At 41.2% G+C, this 22,687-nt stretch overlaps 1 protein-coding gene across 2 annotated transcripts in view; it reads right to left on the reverse strand.

Moving 5' to 3' along the window:
- The window catches only part of Slc1a3 (solute carrier family 1 member 3), an 85,131-nt gene extending 66,785 nt beyond the window's left edge, over positions 1-18,346 (reverse strand). For both annotated transcript variants that reach the window (XM_004623433.2, XM_023711973.1), the window contains exons 1-2: positions 17,984-18,346; positions 15,762-16,037 (exon numbers count right to left, since the gene is read on the reverse strand). In XM_004623433.2, coding sequence (XP_004623490.1) covers positions 15,762-15,942 — 181 coding nt within the window. In that variant the 5' untranslated portion in view covers positions 15,943-16,037; positions 17,984-18,346. The remainder of the gene's footprint in view (positions 1-15,761; positions 16,038-17,983) is intronic.
- Between the last annotated feature and the right edge of the window lie 4,341 nt (positions 18,347-22,687).

The raw sequence follows: 22,687 nt of genomic DNA on the forward strand, positions 1-22,687 counted from the left end.
GAGAGAGAGAGAGAGAGAGAGAGAGAGAGAGAGAGAGAGAGAGGGAGAGGAGCCTCTTTCTGACCCTTTTATCTTATTCAGACTGTGGGCTGATCCCAGAAATCAGTCATCCATAATCTCAGCACCCTTAATCCCAGCATTGCAGTACAAATCAATCTCACTCTCTAGGTTGAGCCACCTCTGAAGAAACTCTATGACTGCATGAGGCTTTGGGGGGACATCTAGTCACAACCATAACGAGGATTCTGGGCAATTACTTGTGAGGAGGATTCCCTAGCCTAGACCACACCTGAAAAAGCTGGTGCTGGCCAGGAGGGTAGCAGTCCTGCGTCTAGTTTCCAGCTACCTTTCATGTCTGAGTACCTCTAGCAAAGTTTTCAAGGTTTCAGTTTTTAAATTGAGGAATAAAGATCTCAGCAAAACAAACAACAAACAAAATCCCAAAGCCTTGTTCCTTCAGTTTTTTGTGAGGATTGTAGATGGGGAGATATGTGACAGTGCTTGGAAAGTTAAACTAATACACAAATAAAAGAAAGGCATTGGAGCAGGCAGCAGGGAGATCTGCTAGAATACCTACTTAATCTATCCTGAAAATGCATTTCTTTTTCATTTTATAGATTTCCTTTGTTTCCTTAATTTCTTTTTCTTGTTAATCTTCACAAATTGCAAATTCCATGGATCCTCACCTCTAGCAGTAGCAGCAGTAAGGCTGTATTTTATATTTTAAATCCTGCACTTTAGAGAAGCAAATTACTACAACCTATATGGGTATACATTAGTAATATTTGTCAGAATTACAGATGCATATACCTTCAACCCAGCAACTTCACTTCTAGGGATGTGTTCCCCAGTCATACTTTAATTAGGTGAAATAACTCTTGCATAAGATTATTCATTATAGGGCCAGGGATATAGCTCAATGGTATAAGTGCCTGCCTGGCAAGCACAAGGCCCTGAGTTTGATCCCTGGACACTTAGAAAGAACTTAAGTGTCCATCAATTAGGAATTGCTTAAATAAATTATGGTACATCCATACAATGGAGTCTTAAGAGAAAATAAGGAATGTGTGCAATACAGAATAGAGCTACAATGCACAGAGTAAAAAAAAAAAAAATAAGATGCAATGCAAGTTTTATATACTGTGCTATCCTTTGTGAGCAAAAGGCAAAAAAAAAATTCTTATTTTTGTACTCAGAAAATACTCTACAGGTACATAAGAAAATGATACTAAAATAAATCAGATCTCTGGAGCACAGGAGTAGGTGGGTATTTTCTTTTTTAAAACTTTAATTTGATGTTATTAGCCCATGTTTGCAGTTCATGAGGTTCACAATCATCTTGGGGAGCGGCCACATGCACACAGGTCCACTTCCCCCCCACCTGTCTCCCTCCTCCTCTGCATCCCCATCACCTTTTGCATACTTTCTTAATATTACTTGTCTTAGCTCATGGTATGGCATGTAATGTTTACACAGGTTGGTGTTATTAGGTGCATGTACATGGCATATCTTTATTCCCCTTATTTCTCCTGCCCCTCTTCCTCATTCCTTATCCTTGTTTTTAAAACCACTTCCACACTGGACAATATCTGTCCCCTTGTCCCTGTCTAGCCACCCTGTATCATTTTCTTTGTATTTTGCCTCACTCAAATGAGACATACCATATGATATTTAAGCTGTGTGTCTGATTTATTTTACTCAATACTATACTTTCCAGGTGCATCTATTTTCCTACAAATGCCTCAGATTTGTCATTCTTTAAAGCAGTATATTTCATTATAGATATAGATACATGGAGATAGAGAACCACATTTTGATTATCAGATTTGGTCAAAAAATGGGGTATGGGGCCAGGGGATGTAGCTCAGTGACCAAAGTACCTGTCTGTCAAGTTCAAGGTCCTGCCTTTGATTCCTGGTACAAAAAAAAAGGGGGGAGGGGAACCATGCTGGCCCTGGGACACGCTGAGATGGCAATTGAGACTGGCATGGTGGCACATGCCTGTAATGCCAGTGCTTGGGAAGCTGTAAACAGGAGGATCACTACAAGTACAATCTATGTAGTGAGACCCTGTAGACCCTGTACTAAATACAAAGGGAGAGAAAGAGAGAGAGAGAGAGCTAGAAAAATGGACAGATGCTTCACAGAGGAAAACATACAAATGATTAACAGGCAGGTATTGGTTTTTTTTTGTTGTTGTTGTTTTGCTTTGTTTTTTGTTTTTGCCAGAACCAGGGATTGAACTCAGGCCCTCGCACTTGTCAGGGAAGCACTTATTCCACTGAGCGATCTCCTTAGCTCCTCCTTTTTTTTTTTTTTTTTGTACCTGGAATTGAACTCAGGTCCTGGTGCTTCCCAGGCAGGCACTGTGCCTCTGAGCTATAGCACCAACTCCCAAATGGTTAACAGATATATGAAAAAATGTTCAACATTTCTGTCTTACTTCAGAAAGAATGGTAATCATTGGGAAATCAAGCAACATTACTCGCTGGCATGGCTGTGGTGAAAAGGGAACCCCTGAATTATTGGTGGGAATGCAAACTCGGACAACTCCACTGAACTTACGGAGAGTTCTCAAAGAACTGAACTTAGGAATCCCATAGGCTCTAGCTACTCCTCTGCTGGGCATCTTCCCCAGAGAGCTTAAGACATCACACTATAGCGATTCAGGCACACCAATGTTTATAGCAGCACAAGTCATAAGAGCTCCATCTGGGATACTTTAAAAAAACCTTTCATAATTTTTTTTATTTTAAACTATGTAAGTTCATCTACTGCATAAGTAAAACAACAAAAACACATAAGCAAAGAAAAGCTTCTTGAATTTAAAAAATCTTGCTGAATTTATTTCTACATTACTTTTTTTTATTTTTATTTTTTGAGACAGAGTCTCCTTATGTAGCCCAGGCTGGCCTTGAACGTTACGGCAACCCTCTTGCCTCAGCTTCCAGGAGGTATGCACCACTGCTCCCAGTTGTCTGCAACATTTCTGCCTGACGTCCAGGCTCTTCTAAGAAGTTGCTTTCAGTCTGAGTTAGTTTCTTCTCATTGCTGCTTTAATTTGCTTCAGTGATGGCTTTCAGAGGAAAGTCCCTAGTCGGGCTTAAATTAGAGTGAGTGGATCACTTTCTGACCAACAACTGTCTTTTTCTGGAGACAAGGAAGTGAATCTGAAAAAACTTTGGACTCAGTTGTCACACGCCTAGCCTCTACGTTGCTTCAGTCAGTTTGCCTATGGGGTTACAAGCATTGTCTGCACACTAAACCAGCAGCAAAGGTGACGTGCTCTTTCATTGTCCCTCATCTCCCATTAAGCACTGGAATGTCAGAACTTGCATGACTACTTCACTTGCCTTCAGAAAGCAAATCTAAACAGGGCCTGGTGACACTTACATGTAATTCTAGCATTTTGGGAGGCTGACGCAGGAGGATCACATGTTCAAGCCCAGCCTAAGCAACTGAGCAGTTTAGAAAGACCCTGTGACAAAATTTAAAAAAAATTTAAAGGGTTGGGAATGTACCTCAGTGGGAAGGCCTTGGGTTCAATGTCCAATACTATGCACATACCCAAATCTAAGAAGACAAAGATAAAGAAAGACAAAGGAGATGACTTTGGTGACAGCTTGCCTCTTAATAGATTCATAATTTTCTTCATAATCCCTTTACTTTCACACTCACGGAGAAGCTGAAGACACCAGCACACTTCCTGCGAAGTACACATATTCCTAGGGTTTTGTTTTACTTGCTTGAAGACAGAATTTCATGTGATACACAGTGTCTGAAAACAGAGCACCTTTTCAGGGTGAGAAGGCCAGATATTGCCCACATCCACTGTCATTAGGGATAAACAAGCCTCCTCTTACACAGCTCTCTCACTAACAGCCCACTGTCTTCTCTCTGGGAAGCCGCAGCAGTTGGTGGCCTGCACTCACAGTTGGAGAACTGGAGAAGTCTCTTTGGGGGGACGAAAAGAATGGAGTTACCCTCTCTGGAGATAGGAACTCTGGCCTGAAATTCAAAACTTGATTGTGCCTTTCAACTCACTGCGCCTATTTACCCTGGAGTCTTTGGTATGGCACACAAAGGAGAAAGGAGTGCCTGCCCTGCTCCCTGTCTTAATTCATCCGGGTTTATCAAATCTAAACCTCTTTGGGGATTCTATTCTTTTCTACTTGGTTTCAAAACTCCTTGAACACTTTTCTCTCCTTCCATCATTCTCTCCAAACTATTGTTTATAATGTTTCAACTTTTTCAGGATTGTGAAATTAGAAATCAGCTTTCAATGCATGCCATTTTTCTCCCTTTCTCTGTTGGTCTGCTAGTCTGGAATGACTTAGACACAGGAAGTGAAGGGATCTGTATGACGTAATAGGTGACATACACTTTTCTGGCTGAGGAATCAATCATCTGGGATCACAATGCACATCTTTTAATAGGGCAGAGTGATGTGGGTACTCTTAACCCATAATTCTTATGCGTGGTTTGTGCGATAGGTGAACTTGGTGCCCTGAAGTGCTCTGTGTGTTTCCTCATTTCACAGCAATGATGCAGCCCACTCAGCTGCCAGGGCAAATACCTGATGGATGATAGCATCCTAGTGTCTAATACCTGGAATGTGGAACTTGGAAAAGACAGCACTTAAACTCTGGTTGCCTCCTACACACAGCCTTGTTATATGAGTGCAAAAACAAAGGCTTGCGCTGTTCTGTCTTGTGAAGGATGAGCAGATAGATGCACCTTCCGTAGAGATGTACACCTCCTGAGTCCTCAGTCACCAGGTAGGAAACACTGTCAATCATCCGACTGAGAGCTCGGATGTTACTGAGAAGGCAATACCATTACTGAGAAGGAAAAAGGAAAGGTGATTGCTTTTTAGTGTGGAGAGGCCAGCTCAAATGAGTTAGGAGATCAGCCATTCCAGAGAAAGTGTCTTGCAATGGTACAGTGGAAAGCAAACAACATATATCTAACTCCATGTGTTCTGATCCTTTAGCAGAAGGCAAACAAAACTTAATATATTTTGGAGTTGGGAGCTGATAGTAGTCTACACTTACTTTAATGGCCAGAATATAAGCAGTCTAGAAGTTGGTCTTAAGTCATAAAATGAATTAGCTGATGGCAGAGCTGGGCTGTGACCAGGAGGACCTTGAGGCTCTGTGTGCATGTTAGCTGCACTCCAAAAATCTGCAGATATGCCCTGGAAAGCGAGTGGGCCAGGCACGGGTGTACATTGGTGCCGAGTACAGTGGGAAAGTGCTTCAGGCGCTGCAGCACCGCAAAAATGGAAGGTAGTATTATTAAAGTCATTGTTCTAAACATACTTGCTTATTTGATCACCTACTGGCAGAGAAATTAGAAATTGCCCACTCAGTTTCAATTTGTTTTCAACATCTCAAGTTTTCTAAATACCTGAATCAACAGGAAGAAAAATTGAACCAACTAAAATCCAGAGACAATCTTAGGACAACGTCAAGAATTCTACCCTCTGCTTCCAAATAACCCTGGTCAAATCTGTTGGAAAGCAGCCCCTCTCCCAAGGTTCCAGGCCCTCTCCTGTCCCAGCCCCTGCTTCTGATGAGCAGGAGACACAAAAATGCTGGAGCCATGGAGGAACCAGGGAGGGAGTGAGCTCTCCAGAGGGCCCCAAGTGGCAGGAACAAAAGAGGAATCCAAGTACACTAGAGCATTTATTTAAAAAGGTGGCTTTTTATCAGCCTTCCTAGCTCTCCTGAGAGCGGCATCCCCTGCCAGGTGCTCCCTCCCACTGGACAATCTGTTGTGATAATGGCTGCCTGGGGATTACTTGAGAGGCCAATGAGGTGGGGTCAGTACTATCAGTATCGCTCACTTTGAGGCTTTGATTGCTGCTTCTCGAGGCCCTTGACAACTATTAAGTCTCGTCCTACAACCCTCTTGGCTCTCTTCTGTAGTCAGGGACATATGAGCCACTTCTAAAACTAAACCTGGTAAATATCTCTGGCCCTCAATGATTCCAATCCCTGGCTTTTGCAGTTGTCTCGCAGATCAGCCTCACCAAATTAGTGCACATTATTGATCACCGCCACTGCAAAGACATAAACAGAAGGCAGGGGGTGTGCGTCTTCTGTGGACAATTTACCTGGCAGGCACTACGAAAGCATTTACGTAGCTTGCCCATTGCAGAGCCAGGATACAAATATTGGCAGAGAGTTTTTATAATTAGTTCTCTTATACATGAAGAAACAGACTCAGCTCCAGAATTTGAACATAAACCTAGTCTTTGTGCCTCTACAATCCAGAGCTAGGATCCCCACTATACCTTACTAGATACACCCACACAATGGGAAGCAGCTCCCTGGAATGTTTTTTGAGAAGATAGGGAAGTGCCCAAGATCTCTGTGTACATTACACACCTATCAGCACTTGCCATCCTGATGATCTCACTTACTTTTCTCACTGCTGGGACAAAATACCTTACACCCAAAGTTAAAGGAGAAAATGTTTACTTGTCTCACAGATGTAGAGTTTCAGCCTGTAATTGCCTGGCTCCAAGGTAGGGTGGCATAACAGACAGGCGTCTCAGAGGAGAAATAGTTCATAGTGGGTAGGAGGTAGCAAAGCAACAAGGGATGACCACAGCTCTTCCTGTCACTTTTACCTTATCCAAGCTGCTTAGGGTAGATTAACAATCATGTCTTTAATCCTAGTGCCCTTGACCCCAGCACCACACCATGCATCAACTCCAGCATCACATACTCTAGATCCAGCCACCTCTAAAAAAGCCTATGACTGCACGAGGGTTTGGGGGGACACCTTAATCCATCTCTAAGAGTTGCCAAAGTCCTAACAGTTTCAGCATTGCTGATAAGTCCAAGTCCAAAGTCTCCTCTGAGATTTAAGGCAAACTCTTAGCTACAAGTCCTTGTATAAATGAAAAGAAAGTTAAACACTTTCAACTTTCAATGATACAAGACAGACATTTCTATTCCAAAATTTACACACAGGGGAAGAACAAAGAATGGGAACAAAGCAAGATCAAAATCCAGCAGGCAAACATCAAATCCCATAGCTTCACTCTATTCCCGGCCAAGTTGTGAACCCCAGAGGGCTTGGGTGGCTCCAGCACTATGGCACTGTTGGTGGTGGCAGCTGCCATGGCTTTTCTCTGAGGTCTTCTCTGCTCTCTCCTTATAGTTTTCCTCAGGCAATCCACATTCCTGGCTTCTCCAAACTTATGAGGTCTCCACTGCACCTTTGGGTTTCCACTCACAGTTTCATAAACTGTCCTCTCAGGGTGCACAATGCCAGGCCTTCTGAAATCTGGGCAGAAACCTCCTGAACCCACAGTTTTGTATTCTGAACGCACCTAAGACCAACATCACATTGTTGCTGCCAAGGTCTGCTCCCAGCTGGAGCAGTAGCCAGGCTTCATTCTCTCTTAGCTGTCAGGGGTCAAGTGTCTACAAACCAAATTCTGAAGAACAGCTTTCTTAGGCTGATACTGTTGTAGGCAGCTGAGTTAGATAGAACTATTATAGGCAGTTAGAAAAGTTTAGGCTCTGGAAGGAGATAGCATGGAAGACAACATACCTCACAACCATAAGAGGGATGGATGCTCCTGCTGTGGGCCAGACTTAAAGACCAAAGACTGAACAAATGCTTACCTCCCTAAAGATAAGCATCTGGGATTGATCATCACCTTGAGGAAGCCAGTAAGAATCACTAATCTGATTCTACCAGCTACCAGATAATCTCCTGTTCTGTATTCATGCTGGCTTGCTACATGACTCGCTTCCCCATTAGGTCTGAGATTTACTAAATTTTACCTGAGCAGTGGTGCTTGCAGTCTCATTGGTTGACCACGGTTTTGTGCCACCTCACACCCACCTAAGTGAATTCCATTTTCTCCACCTTAGATCTGCATGCTTTTGCCCTATAAAAATACCTGGAAGAGACAGCTTCCTGGGTAACCCACTTGGGTCCCCCTTCTGTCCCTCTCTTGGACAGAAGCTTGCTTTCCCCCAACAAATATTCTGCCCTTAACCTCTGTTTGTTCCTGAAATTCATTCTCTGGTTTTAAAGAACACAGACTCATCCCAGGTACCTTTTAGGTTGGGAGTTTTATTCCCCTATATTAATTATGGAACATGGTGTTCTGGGGCTCTCTTCTTAAAGTAAGGTCTTTCACTTTTGCAATTTTAAGGCTGTAAAGAGAGAGGTCCTGTTGGTTCTTCTTGATCATGGTATCTCCCCTGCCAAGTAAGTATGCTGTTGGTTCTCATGATACCTGTAGGCCATCTTTTTGGTTGTTTCATTCTGAAGTACTTGGCTCTTTCTTGTTAGTCTTTTCAGTGACCAATTTCTCCTCTGTTGCATATTTGTAGGCCACAACTTTATAGAAGCTTCCTTTCTGGATGATTTCAAAATATTTTAAACTATGCTGTCGGGCTTTTTGCTCTTGACTCTCAACATAGATCTGGCTAAAAGCACTTAATGGTATCTGTGCCACAGCTTCAACATTAGACTGCCTTGAAATTTCTTCTGCCAGATTAATTAGACCACATCCCTTTAATCTCAGGCTCAGACAAAGTCTCTGGGCATATGCAAATGAAGACAAACTTTCTACCAAGGCATAACTCACTGTCTGGAGTCCAACAACCAATGAAGTCTTCCTTCCCAGCAGAAATCTCCCAAGTCTGGTATTTACTGGTAGAGGCTTCTATTAGCTTTCTGGCCTTCTGAGCTCTGACCAGTCTCCCATCAGTACAGCCTCAGGTATTCCAGCTCTACTTTTTCAGCTGGCATCTCCAAATCTTTCCTAGCTCTTCCCCTTTCCACAAGTCATCTCCAAAGGCTCCAAAACCACATGGTCAGGTACAGTCATGGCCATGACCCTACTTCTCTCATGCCAAATTCTGTCTTAGTTACTTTTCTTATTGCTGAGATAAAATACCTAATACCCAAATTTAGAGGAAGAAAGGTCTACTTGGCTCACAGTTGGTGGAGATTTTAGTCTATAATTTCATGGCTCCAAGGTAGGGTGGCATGGTAGACTGGTATCTCAGAGGAGAAATAGTTCATGCTGGGCAGAAGGTAGCAAAGCAACAAGTGACAACTCCAGCTCTTCCTATCCCTCATACCTTATCTAAGCTACTTAAGGTAGGTAGCACTCACACCCTTAATCCTAGAGCCCTTGATCCTAGCATTGCACCATGAATTAATTCCAGTGTCACACATTCTAGATCCAGCCACCTCTGAAAAAGCTCTCCCTCTGCCTGCTCAAGGGTTTGGGAGGTCCTCTAAACACAAACCACAGCACTGGCCTTGACATTTTCTTTTTTTGTATCACTGCTTCCTAGAAGAAATATTTACTTCCTATCCCTGTATCTTTTCTATCAAATTCTTAGCTTCCTCCTGTGCAGGCCTTTGCCCCAGGAGCTTTAAATGAGTGGTGGCAGGATCAGCTCTGGTACTTCCAGCGGTGGGCTTGCTTCAGGACCACTCATCTTCCAGTTCCTCAAAGGTCTTTTATCTTTCATTTTCCAGAATTGTTGAAGAAACCATTAATATGAACCTGGAAACTGGGCCCCCATTCTTTGGATTCTTGTGCGGAGATTCCCTTCTGACTGGGGCCACCAAAGGTGAAGTTGATGCCAGCATAGGGGCCAGACTTTGCCTGCCCCAGTAACGAAAGCAGGTAGCCAGTGCGGTCCCATAACCAGCTGGGTCAGCCCCGCAGCTGATAGTGAAACATATCAGTTAACTTGCTTGGTTGAACTAGCCCAACTCAGCTAGATAATGTCCAAGGTACAGAATACAACATTACATTCTTGAAAGATGACATAAAAGCCATCATCCATAAAAGGCAGAGGAGTAGCTCAATACAATATCTAATTCACTAACCATTACTTAACATCCAAACACAGTACCACCCTTGTTCAGTCTGGAGATGGGGGGATATTTCCTTTACTGTATATGCACCATGTTGGCATCTCACCCATCAAACTCATCAGGTCCTTAACAGAGATTATTGCCCATGTGTCCTCAGAGCCCTCCCAGGTCCTGAATCTTCCTCACACCCTCTACCTTCAAAGGGGCACCATCAACCACGTGGTCACACAATCCGGAAATTAAGTCATCCAAATGTAACACACCCTCTCTCATTCAATCACCAAGTCTCATGAGTGACTGTCTAATAATCTCCCAACTTAAATGTCCTCCCCATCTCTCCTAAGGTTCAGTGCAGACTGTTACTGAACTGCTCTAATAAATGAGAATGAGCCTCCCTGGGAGCAGGGATTGGCACCCAGAGCAGTGTAGTAAGAGCAGGAAGCAGAATGGTGCACTTGAATCCCATTCAATACACACTGACACGAGGGTCGGGGCTGAGCTTCCAGTTTCCTCATCTGTAAAATGAGAGAAATGAGAATGCCTCCTCCCTGGGTTTTCAGAAGAGTCCAATAAAGTTAAACACAACAATAGTCAGAACAGTGTGAATGTTCTCGTTTTGCTAGCAGCTTTTATAGCAGTAATGACAAATGAAACTGAGGCTAAAAAAAGGTTAAAGGTCTTCTTTAGAATCATATAAACTATTTTTTTAATGTATTTAGGACAGGGTCTACAGGGTCTCACTACACAGATTGGACTCATAGTGGTTTTCTTGTTTTCAGCCTCCAAAGCCACCATGCCCAGTCTTGGTTGCCATCTCAGTGCACCCTGGGGGCACGGCCAGCATGGCATGCTGGGGATCGAACCAAGATTCTGGTCACTGCATCTGCCTAAGCAGGAGCTTTTATCTGCTGAGCTATCTGGTCAGCCCCTACAATCATATAAACTATTAATAGACCTATCATATGAATCCAGGTCTACCCTTCATCAAAGGCCATTCTCTTTCTCTCTTCTTCTCTCCTCTCTCTCTCTCTCTCTCTCTCTCTCTCTCTCTCTCTCTCTCTCTCTCTCTCCCTCTCTCTCTCTCAATATAGTACACTTAGGGATCCCAACGCAGGTGTTTATAAGAAAATGGAATATCTTAAATATTATCAGAAAGATGCCATATATTATAGAAAACAGGAGATGTTTTCTATAAAACATCTCCGCACCAAAAAAAAAAAAAAAAAAAAAAAAGATAGAAAAATCCAGCTATTCAAGTGCTTCTATGGTTATAGAGGATCTGATACTGAAATATTTACAGTTCTCTGAATCTATAGATTCAGATACTTCTATTCTTCCATGATATTTTTTCAGCTTCTGTATGCACAATATGATCTTTCTCTCCTCCATTTTTTGGAAACAATGTTTTGTTATATAGTATGAGCCCACTTTGAACTCAGTATGTAGCCCAGGACTGGCCTTGAACCTGAGACAATCTTCCTGCTTTAGCCTCCTGAGTGTTGGATTATATGTGTGCACCACCATGGTTATTTAAGCTCGTTTTCTTCAAGTGTGGAGTTCATTAGAAACTTTCTGTTGCCATCACCGACTGTTGAATAACTTTCCGTCTTACTCTTTATCCATCTTTCCCACGAAACTAATTGCATAATACAGGGCCAGATACACAGGATTTAATATTTTTAAATTGGTGAGAAGTGTTGGATTTTTATAAGTTACTTGAGCTGGGCATAGTGGTGTAATCCCAACACTCTGCAGGCTACAGAAAAAGGATGGTCATGAGTTGTAGGCCAACCTGGGCTACAGAGGGAGTTCAAACTACATATGGAGACCCTGTCTCAAAAATAAAAATTGAACTTATTTATAGAAAAGAGTGAATAGATGAGATATTATTATACCTAAATGCTATTAGTATTTAGCTTATACTAATGAGCTAAAAAGTAATAAAACATTCAAACAATCCCAAAACTTATTCAGTGGAAAGTAATATTCATTCTACCCTTCACAGATACCTGGTTCCTATCCCAAGAGGCATCCTTGATGACTAGTTCATTCAGACATTTTTATAGAATTGCACTGAAATGAACCTTAGTGCAATTTAAATTTACTCCAAGGAATATTATTATTTTATAAAATTTTAATCAGTTTGTTTATTTTCTTGAGAAATACCAATTTCTCTCAAATCCATATAAAGGGAAACTCAAATGCGAACTTCTGGAGTATGTGAAGATGGCAAGACTGACAGCAGGGAACGGTGCTAGTTTCTGTGTCCACAGACAGCATCCGATTAAGCTATCTGATTCTGTGCAGTTTTATTTAATTCCCACTCCTGCTGTTGGCCTTATGAGTTCTACATAATACTTTGCCTGATATTTGATTATTTTTTATTGTGCAATTCATGGAAGAGAGTTGGCATTCAGTGAGTTGAACAAGACAAATGATTTTCCCTTTCTTTCAGCAAGATGGTTGAGGTCACTCTAACACAATTCACCACAGCTGGAGACAAGAAGGTGCTTTCTGAAGGAAAAATAGCACTCTTCCCAGTAGTTTTTGTCAGACAGAAGTCTGCCACAGCCCTGGCAGACACATCATCCTAGTACTTTCCCAACAAAACCTCTTAAAGGTACTGGAAAATGGGCCCGGCCTGCTGTCAGGATGCTAACCTGCTCTAATTATGTGAGCTTTTGTCATAGCACTGCACACTGAGACTTCAATGTTGCTGAGAAATGACACTGGAGATTTCATTGCTTAAGATGGTAAAATCAGGGGGCCGGGGAGATGGCTCAGTGCAATAAGCACTTCCCTGGCAAGCGCAAAGGCCTGAGTTCAATCCCCAGTTCCACCAAAAAAAAAAAAAAGGAAAAATCAGGCTATTCAAGTGCTTCTATGGTTATAGAGGATCTGATACTGAAACATTTACAATTCTCTGAATCTATAGATTCAGATACTTCTATTCTTCCATGATATTTTTTTCAGCTTCCATATCTACACATTAAGTATATGCTCATTTTATTTTAAAAAGACAGAACTAATTGAGCAACAAAAAAATTACCCCAAATACCCAGGTTTTCTCAGAGCTTTTTACTAAAATATGTGAAGTCTAGGAATTTGAAAATTAAATAGTAACTATAGCTTTTCTCATGATATATTTTGGGAAAACAACTATTTTCTTCTTTTTCCTTGTTGTTATGTTTCTTGTTTTTTATTATTACACTGTGTTGAATAGAAGAGTTAGTGTCCAGACTATTTTTTACCTTTTATTTTGTTTAAAGCTGATGTAGGCATGGAACCTAATAGCGAGATAAATGTAGCCTTTGTTTCCACTGGGTCATCAATGGATGACACACCAACAGATAACTGAAGGGTTCTTCCTTCTCTCCTAAATCTTTGTTACTAAATTATTTATTTGTTATTCTAAGTCTTTGGTGTAGACTTGGTGGTCTCTCTGACTGTCAATGAGCTCTTTTTTAATGTGTTCTTTGTTAGTGCCTTCTTCTTGTTGCTCCTAACTCCTCAGTTTCCACTGGTAAGGCCAACCATGAGGGCATCCTGCCAACTTATCTACCCCAGCTCAGCCAACTCTTATTGCAATTCTCACAAACTGGAGGAAAGGCCTCACTGGGATAGGAAGTGATCTTAGAGCTCCTAGAGAAAATAGACCTCAACTCCTGCCATTTTCTTCCTATTTATTAGAGATATTATTTCTTGGTATTTAGGAATTTCCTTTTCCAAGTATTTGCCTTTCATGGTCAAGTTTTATTATTTTCCCTTCCCCTATTTAGCAGAATTTCTCTTTTAGAGATTGAATTCTTCTGGTGTTTAGAATATACTTGAAATAGGTGTTATATATATTAAAAAAATGGGGATTTGTCAAATGAATGAAAAAGGTAAATTTTTTTCTGAGTTTAATTGGTTAAATCAAATAAAAAGTAACAATGACATATGACTGCATCTAGCTCTGCTTACTAACTACTCTCCACCCACACATGGAAGGGTTTCTCTTCCTGGCATTTTTCATATGATGACAACTAGTCAGCGGTTAACACTAGACTGGTTTGACTTCCTATTTTGCCACTTAATAGTCTTATGACTGGGTGAGTTGATTGGTCTCTTCATGTCGAGTTTCATCTATAAAGTGAGAAAGATCATAGAAGTCATACCTACCCATTCACCCCATAGACATGCTTGAGCTAATACATATAAAACACCAAGTGTATAATAAGTGAGCTAATACATATAAAACACCAAGAAAGTAGCTGGAATAGCACTAAATACATGGTAGCTCTGAGGATTATATAGTTATTCTGTGGCTTAACAAAGACTGTGATTCAGAACAAAAAATGAGATCAAGGTATTGCACTTTTGCCTTGAGTACTAGGTCAATGAGCTTAAAATACCTCTTCTAGGAATACACTCAAGGTTGGGATCTAAATAAGAAAGCCATTATAGCTCTGAGTGAATCAGGACATGTTCTCTTGGAGCATATTTACAATCAATTGAATACTCAATAATCAACAGTAACAAAAATGAGCAAAAGATATTTAAATTAGATATATCTAAAGTCTTGTGACTTTAATTTGTCTGCAACTTATGAATCATATTTTCTTGGAATTAATTAAAATTTTATTTAGATGCTACAGAAGTTTCTTAATTTTGATTGAGTCACTACCTCTTTATAGTTGAGGATCTTGGCTAACTCCAAGGCAAATATTAAAACTGTCTATGAATGTCATTTTTTACAGCCAATTACTGTAAAATTAAATTAGAACTTTTTAAATAATCTGGTATTCTATCGATTTGATTTGAAACTGTCTTATTGCTATTTGTTTATCAATAAAATTATGGCAAAAAATAATCTGGTATTGGTGTGTATGTTTGCTAACTTATGCATTTTTATGTTAATTTGGTAAAAAAATTCAAATAAGTATTTTTTTAGCTATATTGTAAGATCAATGCTATCCATAAATAACAAACTAAAACTTCAATATCAGTAAACAAAATAAAGCAATATATTATTAATACACAATGTTGTCAACCATGCTAAATTAAGAAGAGACTAAAATGTTTCAAAAAAGGGACAGCTGGTGCCTGTATGCTGGTGCATGCCTATAATCCCAGGACTTGGGAGGCTGAGGCAGGAGGCTCACCACCAGGTCCGAGGCCAGTCTGGGCTACATAATGAGTTCAAGGCCGGTTTGAACTACAGTTTACCTTTCTTTTCCAGCTGCTGGATGACAGCATGCAAACACGTAAAAGATTTGGCCTATGTGTTTAAGTACTGGTGCTCAGCTTCTGGTCAGCACCAATTAGAATATAATTCCTGTTAAGGAACCACCTCTCATTTTGGGGGCACTAATTTGTATAAATTAGTTTTAAGTAAAAGTGACATTGTACAATTATTAGATGTTGGCCAAATCTAGAATGTCTCCTTGTTTCTGTGGTTACTTAACTGCTCATCCCTCATAATTAAAATACTCCTTTATTCCTACATGAGATGGAAAGTGATTTTTTTCCTTGAACACACAATCAAAAGATTTGCAGGAGCCGGGGAGATAGCTCAGTAGAGTAAGTGCTTGCCTGGCAAGCTCAAGGACCTGAGTTCAATCCCTGGTTCCGCTAACCAGGGATTGGGGGAGGGGGGGAGAAGAGATCTGCATAATGCCTTGTGAGGCTTTTTTCAGCTTTTCAGGTGTTTACCCTATATTGCTCTGAACAAGCTAATTTTTCTGGAAAAAAATGTACAGGTTAGGAGGAAAGCCTGGGCTATCATGTTGAATATCTACAAGCAATCCAATTATCTTCCCAGGCAGCCAAAGGCCCTGAGAAACAAGATACAGGTTCATTTGTTTGTTTGTTTTTCTGTCTTTGTTTTTGTTTTTGGTCCCGTGACTTACCCACAACGACAGCAGTGACAGTGAGCAGCACAAAAGCATTGCGGAACAGGTAACTTTTAACGTCCTCCTTTGTGATGTTCTGCACTTTCTTCTTCGCCAAAAGTGTGCGTTTGCGGACTCCTTGCTGGAATCTCTCCATCCTGCCGCCCATCCTGGGCTCTTCCCCATGGCTTTTGGTCATGTTTCAGTTTTCTGAGAGTGTCTCTTCTTTGCACTTTAGTGTCTTGGAATTACCTCAGAACCGTCAGATCTCCTCTGTGGTAGTAGAGAACACAACTAGAATAGGAGAGAAGGAGACAAGAGAAGAGTTACAGATTCCAGGGATGAGAACTCAGTGCTGCCCCACTCCATGGCAGGCAGTGGGCAAAATGCATAGTCTTAGGAGAAATCAAGGATTGGAGAGCCACAGTATGGGGCTTCCAGGCTAGAACTCACACACCGTATATAGGATCGTGTGTGAGAAATATGTATAAATTCAGAACGTATAAGTGGAAACTTGTGCTCTATTTCTCAAAGTTTGTCCTTTTCCCTCCAATGAGGCTAAAGAGAGGGCTCTGCATAGCCACACGCAGGGTGCATCCTCCATCCTCACCCTCAGAATTTAGTCAAGAGCTTTGCATAGTGAACAAGCTCAATAAATGTACAATTAGCTGTACACAAAGGCAGTACCCAATAACTAACAGATAACTCATGTGGTATAGGTGGTTGAAGGCACAACCAGGTCAATGAAACAGACTAAGATATTGATATTCAGCAAGTGAATGGGTTACATGTAGTAAAGTAACAGGTTATTTTCTTCATTAAGGGGGGAAAATAGAGTTGGGCCTAGTGGCACATACTCATCTTCCCTGCTAGTTAAGAGGCTATCACTGGAGGATTGCAAGTTCTAATACAGCCTCGAGAGTTTAAAGATTTAGAAAGCACAGTCTCAAAATAAAGAGGTGGGGGAGCAAGGTGTGGTATTGCAGACCTTTAATCCCATCAGGTGGGGGCTAAGGTAAAAGGGTTCCAAGTTCAAGGCCAACCTGGGCTACATAGTGAGACCTTGTCTTAAAAGAAGAAGGTGAGGCAAGGGTGTAGGTCAGGCAGGTCAGTGATTAGGGGCCCCCAGGTTATGGAAGGCTCTGAGAAGAAAGAAAAAAAGAATATTAACTAGTAAATAGCGTTATGAAAAGAGCACAAGTGCCCAGGGGATATGAGTAGTATATTTGTTTACAAGGTACCTTCTGGAAATTTTTTCCATGCAATAAACCAAGTGCCCCAGGCATATCTAGCAAATTATCTGAAATCATAATTCATTTTCATATTATTCTACACGGAAGTACAAAGTGGCGTTTGTCTTTGTGGCAAACACATTGGCGTCTTCTGAGGAAACTATCGTTGACTCTTAAGTATTTTAAACTTGAAGACTTCTACATGAAACGCTGAAAAGAATTCATTTTTCAATCCAAACAGTACCGTGTGTGGTTTCTGATTTCTTTAAAGCTCTCGAAGGTTATTCAAATGCAATCAAGAAAACCTTCTTTCCTTGCTGGAAATCAGCGGTTTCGGAAAACCCAGAGGTTCATCCCGCCACTTTACGGAAGTCGTAGAGCATAATCTTTGCCGCGATCAAAGGCCAGGCAGCGCCCGGCGCCTGCGGACTAGCGCGTCCGGCTGGGCGAGGGCCCGCGTGCGTGCGCCTCTATGGGGCAGGTAACTGGAAAGCCGGGATTCCTCGCAAGCTTTTGGCAAATCCACCGGCAGAAGAAAAAAAAAAAAAAAAAAAAAAAAAGATTTGTCCTAGCAGTTTGACTTTCAAACAAAATTGTGGATTAAGGTCAGGGATCTAAAAAACTACAATTTGTTCTAAGACTTTAAAAATCAGATTAAAAGTTTAGATCCAGAAGTGAAGAGGAGTGAGAAAGGGTACAGATTTTTTATTTTTTTATTTTAACTAAGTGCGCTGGGTCCCCTTTCCCAAGCAGACCGGCTCTTTCTCTTTCTAGATCTCCATTCACAACCTACCCCTAACCTGAGTGACTCCAAGTCCAAGTTAGGAGTAGGTCCGGTTTAGGCACCTCACGCTCGCTCCCCGCGTTCCATTCCCAGCGCGGACTTCGTCCACCAGCACCACCAAGCCAGCTCCCGCGCCCGCTGCCCGGCTGCCCGAGCACAAAATAGACCGCAGGGAAGTGGGAAGAGAAAGCAAACCCGGCCCGAACACCAGTCCTTACTCTTACCTTCGCTGGTTTTCCAGCGGGTGGAGGACAGCCCAGGCAGTGACAAGGAGAGGTCTCGGCAGCTACGACGGAGCAGCAGGACCCAGCTAGTAGCAGGCTGGCCAGACCCTCCTCGTGTGCTCGGAAACTGCAAGTTACTATCAGGGCCACTTAAGAAAAGGGGAGGAGCCTGGCGCGGGAAAGGGGGAGTGGGGAAACGAAAACTGCACCGCGGAGGCCGGGAGAGCCCTGGGGTTTCTGGAATATTGATTAACTTTTGGCTCACCAAAAGCAGGCTTGCTGGCGTAGACCACTTTCACGCTTTGTCAGCTCACTTTTCATTAGGAATTCAAGATCGGGACCAGGAACATTGGAAAATAAAGCGCGCACACACTCGGGAAAGCTGGAAGTCTTGATTAGGACGTTTTCAAAGGCTTTTCTAAGGCTAAATTTAATTACTTCCTATTATTGCAGCTTTGCTCCCTCCCCTCCGGGGAAAACGAGAGTGTGCTCTTTTGCCTGGTTGTACAACTGTTAGGAAAGAAAGAATTGAGAGGACAGATGACGTTTCTTGGAAAGATCCCCAACATAAATAGAGAAAATACAAACTATACTACTCTAAACTTGTCTAAAGTAACTCAACGTGCCTGTTTTAGTAGTTGGAACAGCATAATGACAAGCCTAATTGAGCTCTGGCTCCCTGCACTGCACAGACTGAAAAGGTAGGAAGCACAAAGGACCGCGCTCTTGGCCAGCATCGCTAAGAGCCCGAGTGCAGATGCACCCTTGAATCCTCCCGATTCTGGAAGAATGTTGCTCTCCAGATGCCTCGATTTTAGAGAGTATTGGACGGCCCCCACACACCACTTTTAGGAGTCAGAAGACTGTCACTGCTTTGAGAATACAACTTGCACTGTAGCCCATTTCTCTTAAAAGGAAACTAAATGGTGATAGAAGATATTAAAACATTATTTTTGATCCTGACTCACTCCCAAAACTTCAAACTTGTTATGCAGAAGAAAACAGCTTATAAGAAACCAAAATTTACGTCAAAAACATGGCCAGAGTTTTGTGCTCTTGTTCACTAAATTCCCCCTGCAAACTCTGCTCAGCTCGTGCGTCTGTTATCCAACATGAAAGCATGTGTCTTTGTTCCTCATTAGCAAATCTAGGGAGTTATAAAGAAATAGCTCCTGACATCTTCAACTGCTGTGTATGGTTGTGCTTCTGAACAGCTACTGGTTGGAGAAGAGCAGCGAAGCATGTGATTGCCTTAAAATTTCAAATTAGCAGCAACTGCAACAACTTTTAAATCTGGCATTATTTTAAGAGTTTTTGGAAATCTATTCTCTTAGAGACTCAGCTTTCAGCCATTTTTCCTTTTCTCTGATCTTGTAGCTGGTTTAGCATCTGCACCACATTATTTAGCATTTAACTGTACCTCTCTTGTATTGGGTCCTCATCAAATCATCATTAGTTTTGGCATTTCAACTAAATTGTAGGTTCTTGGAGGGCAAAAATTTGCCTGATGCCTAATACATAGTAAACATTAAGTAGGTTTTACAAATGGCTGACATAATAAAGGGGTCTGAAACAAAGTGATTTTTGTCAAAACAAAGCTCCATGTTTTATGTCTCTGGCTTGGAAGTATGGAGCAGATTTCATTTCTTTCTTTCTTTTTTTTTTTTTTGGTGGAACCGGGGATCAAACTCAGGCCCTTGAGCTTGCCAGGGAAGCGCTTATTCCACTGAGCCATCTCCCCAGCCCTTAGATTTCATTTCTTAACACCATGAGTACTCTGTGTGTGTGTGTGTGTGTGTGTGTGTGTGTGTGTGTGTGTGTGCTCTCGCGCGCATGCTCACGTGTTTGAGGCAGGATCTTGCTTTGTAATTCAGGATGCTCCCAACTTTGCAGCAATCTTCCTGGCTCAGCCTTAGTGCTGGGATTATAGGCATTTGCCACCACCTCTGGGCCAGTGACTACTTTTTTGAAGGCATTTATTGTCTATATCAGCTCCTACTTGATCTATGAATTTAGGTTCAATTTGTTCATATAAAAATCTTCTTATCTAAGCTTCTTGTTCACTTCTTGTAAATGTATTTTGTATTTCAAGAGAACTTAAAAGAGAAATCTGATGACTATAAGTGGGCTTTCAAGTGCAGTGGCATTTCTGTTTATGTATGTAGACATGTATTTATTTTTTGATAGGTAAGAAGAAGGGAGGATGGGAAAACCACACTTTGGTTAGAACAGAGGTGAGAAGATCTTGGTCCTTCCCCCAATTCCTAAACTTTGCTTACAAACCATTTCATCATTTAAGTTTGTACAGGCATGGAGAGAGTCTGGTGTTCAGTGAGGAGGGAAATAATCCACTACTGAAGGTTTTGTTGGCTGTCATAAAACCTAACGAGAAAATGAGATGCAAAGAGTCTCAGTTTAGAGTTTGGAATGACAAGTTTTCAGTCTGGGGGAAATCAGCACCACCTTCTCTTTTGGAAAGCTATAGTAACAATGCCTGAGGGACAGCCTCGGTTTACTTTGTATATTTCCACCTTTGCCTTTCATTTTATACTTATGACCCTTGAGCTTTGAAGATTTTTTCCATCAGAAGAACTGTACGAACTGAAAGATCAAGAAGCTGTGAACAAACTTTTGTGTGTATTGCATTTAAAGCTACTTAGGAGAGGGGATGCAGAGTCAGGGAATCATTAATGTTGGGATTCTAGAATTTAAAAAAGAAAAAAGAAAGAGAGAAAAACAAAGGAAGGAAGAAAGGAAGGAAGGAAGAAAAAAAGAAAAGGAAGGAAAGAAGGAAGGAAGGAGGGAAGGAAGGAAAGTCATCACAAATACACGTGGCCATTCTTTTGAAATGCTGCTCTTTTTGAAAAATCTACCAAGATTTTTCTTTGAGCATTCTTCATGTTGTAAATAAATTCTTTCTTTCAGGAAGAACGTGTCAGTATAGTAAGGAAAAAACCAAATTCCACCCTTCAATGGAACATCCTCACTTACTTTTGTTTGAGGTATGAAAGATTAAGATAATAAGTAACTGCTGAGGATAATTTAGAAATGGAAGGCTAGATTTCAGCACTCAAAATTAGGAAATTGTGGTGAATTGGATTCTTGGAGAAAGTTGCTTAAGAAAATCTTTTAACCTTTAGTGAATATTTTTCACTTGTATTTTTTAATTTTAGGAGACTGAAAAAATCATTGCTTTTCAAAATAGCTTGCATTGCAGGATTGCCATAAGGAATGTCAACTCTCCTTCTTCACTATTGAAATTATAGAATGTTAAGGTGATAAACAAGATCTGACTTGACCTCAGAGTATAACAGTAGACCAGCAGGAGGGTATAGGAGAAGTGGTTCTGGTGGAAGTTGACCTTTCATTTGTTTTAAATCTACCCTCTCCAATACTAGGTATTGGGCCCAGGGCCTTCACACTGAGCTACATCACTTGCCTTTATTTCTTTTCCTATCCTTTCCTTTCTTTTCCATTCCATCTCTGGCTCTGGCTCTGGGTCTTTGCTTCTCTGTCTTTCTCTTTTTTCATTTTAAGACAGGTCTTGCTGAATTGCCAGGCTGGATTCCAACTCTGTATTCTGCCTCAACCTTCTGGGGTTACAGGTATATGTAGCCACTCCTAGGTATTAACTGCTTTTATTTCAAGTGAGCTAAATTTAGACATAGGAATATCTTAAGAAATCTAACACACTAGTAGGGACGTGGAAGTGCAGGTCTATAATCCCAGGACTCTGGATGGCTGAAATGAGACCAGAGGTCTCAAGCTCAAGCCCTGGGCAATTTAGTGATCTACTGAGACACTGTCTCAAAATTAAAAATAACAAAGATTTGGGGTGAAAGCTCAATGTGAAGACCTTGGATTTAATATAGAATCAATATAGAAAAAGGAAGTAAAATCTCCAGTATCTTTTAAACACTAAAACTGAAGAGGATATGTTTTTTAATGAAGATTTCACAATTATTACTCTTTATATTGTAAAGTGGACTTTTCCCCAGTTGCCCAACATGTGCCAAACTCTAGCAGAACCACAGTCTTAGTTTAGTTGGGCAAGATCATGTCAATTATCTGGAGTTAAAGCCTTTTCCAGTATTAATAACAATAACTAACATTTTATAGGGCTTTATAGTTTTATTAGTACTTTTATTCACATTATCTAATCTTCAAGATAATGCTTGGAGGTATTATGTACTATTATTGGTCCTGTGTCTCTGGATGTTGACATAAAAGTTGATGTTGGTTAAGCAATTTTCCCAGGATTAGTCAGAAAAGTGTTCTGTTTAGCAGTTCTTGGAACTTTTCTTATCCTTTCTCAACTTTTTCTAAAAGAAGTGTCCAGAAGCTTTTATTAAAGACAGATAGCAAAGAAAGCCAGGAACATTATAAGGAAGACCTATCAACTGTTATGTCTGGGGAGTCAACTCTGAACTCCCACTCCCTAGATACGGCAGGATTATGGCAGGAACACCTCCCATGTGTTCCCAAGGCCCCTAGGTGTACATTTCTAAAGTCAGTACCAGTCTGTGCTGCAGATTCATCTCTGAGTTTCAGACTGAGGAAAATCACTGAACATCAAATTTAAGAAAGAGAAAAGCCAATGAGTTTTTCTTCTTCTTCTTCTTCTTCTTCTTCTTCTTCTTCTTCTTCTTCTTCTTCTTCTTCTTCTTCTTCTTCTTCTTCTCCTCCTCCTCCTCCTCCTCCTCC

The sequence above is a fragment of the Octodon degus genome, unplaced genomic scaffold (assembly GCF_000260255.1).
Source record: "Octodon degus isolate 3935 unplaced genomic scaffold, OctDeg1.0 scaffold00002, whole genome shotgun sequence".
In the NCBI taxonomy this organism is placed as follows: Eukaryota; Metazoa; Chordata; class Mammalia; order Rodentia; family Octodontidae; genus Octodon; species Octodon degus.